Genomic DNA, 2,361 nt, shown 5'->3' with positions numbered 1-2,361 from the left:
CCACCACGGTTTCGCGTTGCCAGATCTCTCTCAGCTAACACTACAGCCTAACTCATTTGCCAAACATAACAGAGCTGGCTGAAAATGAAGCCGACTGGCAACCAGACCATTGCCACTTGGCTGTGGCATTCTGCCTGCTGTCTGTTACAGTGTTGCATTGGAAACTCCTCTAAAAAAAAAAAAAGGACTTCAGTGAGCTACTTGCACCTGCTTCAGCTTGTTGGGTGATGGAGTGCACAGTGCAGGCTTGTAGAAACATTAAGCCATAAGGAAAAAGAGGGTTGTTTTTTTTTTTTTTATGTCAGCTTTAACATTATCTGTTTTTCTTCCTCGCCTCACTTTTCCCTCGCTCCGTCCCTCCCTTCTATCTCTTCGCAGTCCACACCAACACAATGGCAGAATTAGTATTTTTAGAAACCAGACGCCTCTAGAGGATTCTCATCAAACGTTCTCAAGACGCTGCGAGCACGCGCACACACACAGAAACAAACACACACCCACACACGTTATCAGACACACCATTTTTCATATTCACAAACAGATACACGCAAACGGTTCCCAAGACAGACACAAACACACACCAGCTTTAGTATATTGTCATTGTGAGAAGCAGTAGGAAGTTGCAGGGCATGGCTACAGCGTGCACAATATAGCTGAATCTGAGAATTATGGAACTCTTTGAACTCCTTGCAACAGAAGACACAACTTCAGCTTATAAGCCACTTTTTGCCCTCAAGATACTTACAGTATGTAAGAAAAACAGTTACGCAAAGCTGCTGACCTAAACATTTCATTTAAGTGGTTATAAGTTGGAATAGCAACTGTGGCTATTTTATGGGTGGAACACACACAAACACTGTAGTCAGGGTTCAGGATGACAAAGCAGAGCAGAGCAGAAAACTTGGGTGCTCAGTAAAAATAATTACTTTGAATTACGACCAAATGTGAAGACACATTCCTTGGAGCCCGTTCTCACCTCCTGAGTGGAACTTGGATGTGAATGAATGTGAATCAGAACTGAATGAAGACTCCCTGCTGCATTCGATGGCCAAGGTTTGTTATTTTCATTTGAGCTGTATCTGGTATCGCTACATAGTAGGCAATCAGTAAGGTACTCTACTGTCATCTTAGGAGCAAAGAAGCACTGCATTGTGGGATTTCTAGCATAAAATAGTTGGTTTCACTGTACCACTTTACCAACACAAATGTAAGTCTAATATTCATACTCTCCTTTAGCTCTGTTTTTGGTTTCTCCCCACCAAACTTCTGAAAGAAAGGATCTAGCTATCAGGCTGCTAAATGATACCTTATGTTTACCAGCTAGTTGCAAACCTTTCTGTCTGCTGTTCAGTGCTGGAGAGGTAGTGTACAGCTTAGTGTATGAGGTTGATGCACTGTTGACAATAGATCATATAGTAATGATGTGAGCCTTAAAACTAAAATAGCTGAAATACACTAAATGTTTGAATTTAAACTAAATTGCTACAGTTGGTCGCCATCATTATTTTTTGTCCATCTTTGATAGAGAAGTGGTACATGAACAAACAAGTAACACATGACTATTTCAAGTATGCAAGTGTGGGAGAGGTCAAGTCAAGTCACATGAAGTACACGTCTCACTAGGTTTCACGAGCCGGCCCAAAAAGAAAAAACTTGGAGATATGTACAACATTAAGGACTCACGGAACAACTGTTATAAGAAAATGATTGACAGCACATGGACAATCTTAACCATACCTTCTTTCCCCAACAGGAAATCCAGGAAGTGGTATGTGTAGGACACGCCCACTTTAGTCTCCACCTGAGGCCGTCGAAGGGTGGAGTAGATATTGCCCGGGCTTCGCCTCTCTTCTGCCTTCCGCAACTTAGGAAGCCTACACCCCATATCTCTGTGATAGAGGAGAGTAGATGGGAGATGAAAAGAGAAAACAGAGGAGGGTGTTAACAAAGACTCAAGTAGGAGACATGGAATTGATAGAGTTTCTAAATATACAGAACACATTAGCACTTCCAACAGAGTGTGTGTGATAGTCACACGCGAGTCTAAACGCTATTGGCTCATGTAAGCTCGAGCTGCCGGGAAATAATGTGTGTATTATACAATTTTGTGTCTCTAACTCTTCCTTCTTTCGCTCTTTCACCACCACGCACAACCAACACACACACACAACAATAATACATATGAAAGTGTCAGCAATTACCTGCATGGTGGGCTGTGATATGGGCATCTCCTAATCAAATAGGGCTGATTGGGAGCGACATGTTTGATCAGAACGAATTAAAGCAGAAATGAGACTGATTTCCTGCCCTGTCAAGCAAAGTGACATGAGACTAGATAGATGAGGAGAGGAGAGAGGAGAG

At 42.4% G+C, this 2,361-nt stretch overlaps 1 protein-coding gene across 2 annotated transcripts in view; it reads right to left on the bottom strand.

Moving 5' to 3' along the window:
- rftn1a (raftlin, lipid raft linker 1a) overlaps positions 1-2,361 on the bottom strand; it is a 22,555-nt gene that overhangs the window by 12,127 nt on the left and 8,067 nt on the right. For both annotated transcript variants that reach the window (XM_035681542.1, XM_035681543.1), the window contains one exon: positions 1,738-1,889. In XM_035681542.1, the coding sequence (XP_035537435.1) occupies positions 1,738-1,885 (148 nt within the window). In that variant the 5' untranslated portion in view covers positions 1,886-1,889. The remainder of the gene's footprint in view (positions 1-1,737; positions 1,890-2,361) is intronic.

The sequence above is a fragment of the Morone saxatilis genome, unplaced genomic scaffold (genome assembly GCF_004916995.1).
Source record: "Morone saxatilis isolate NCDOM2014 unplaced genomic scaffold, NCSU_SB_2.0 Contig9, whole genome shotgun sequence".
NCBI lineage: Eukaryota > Metazoa > Chordata > Actinopteri > Moronidae > Morone > Morone saxatilis.
This window is presented reverse-complemented; position numbering and strand designations above follow the sequence as displayed.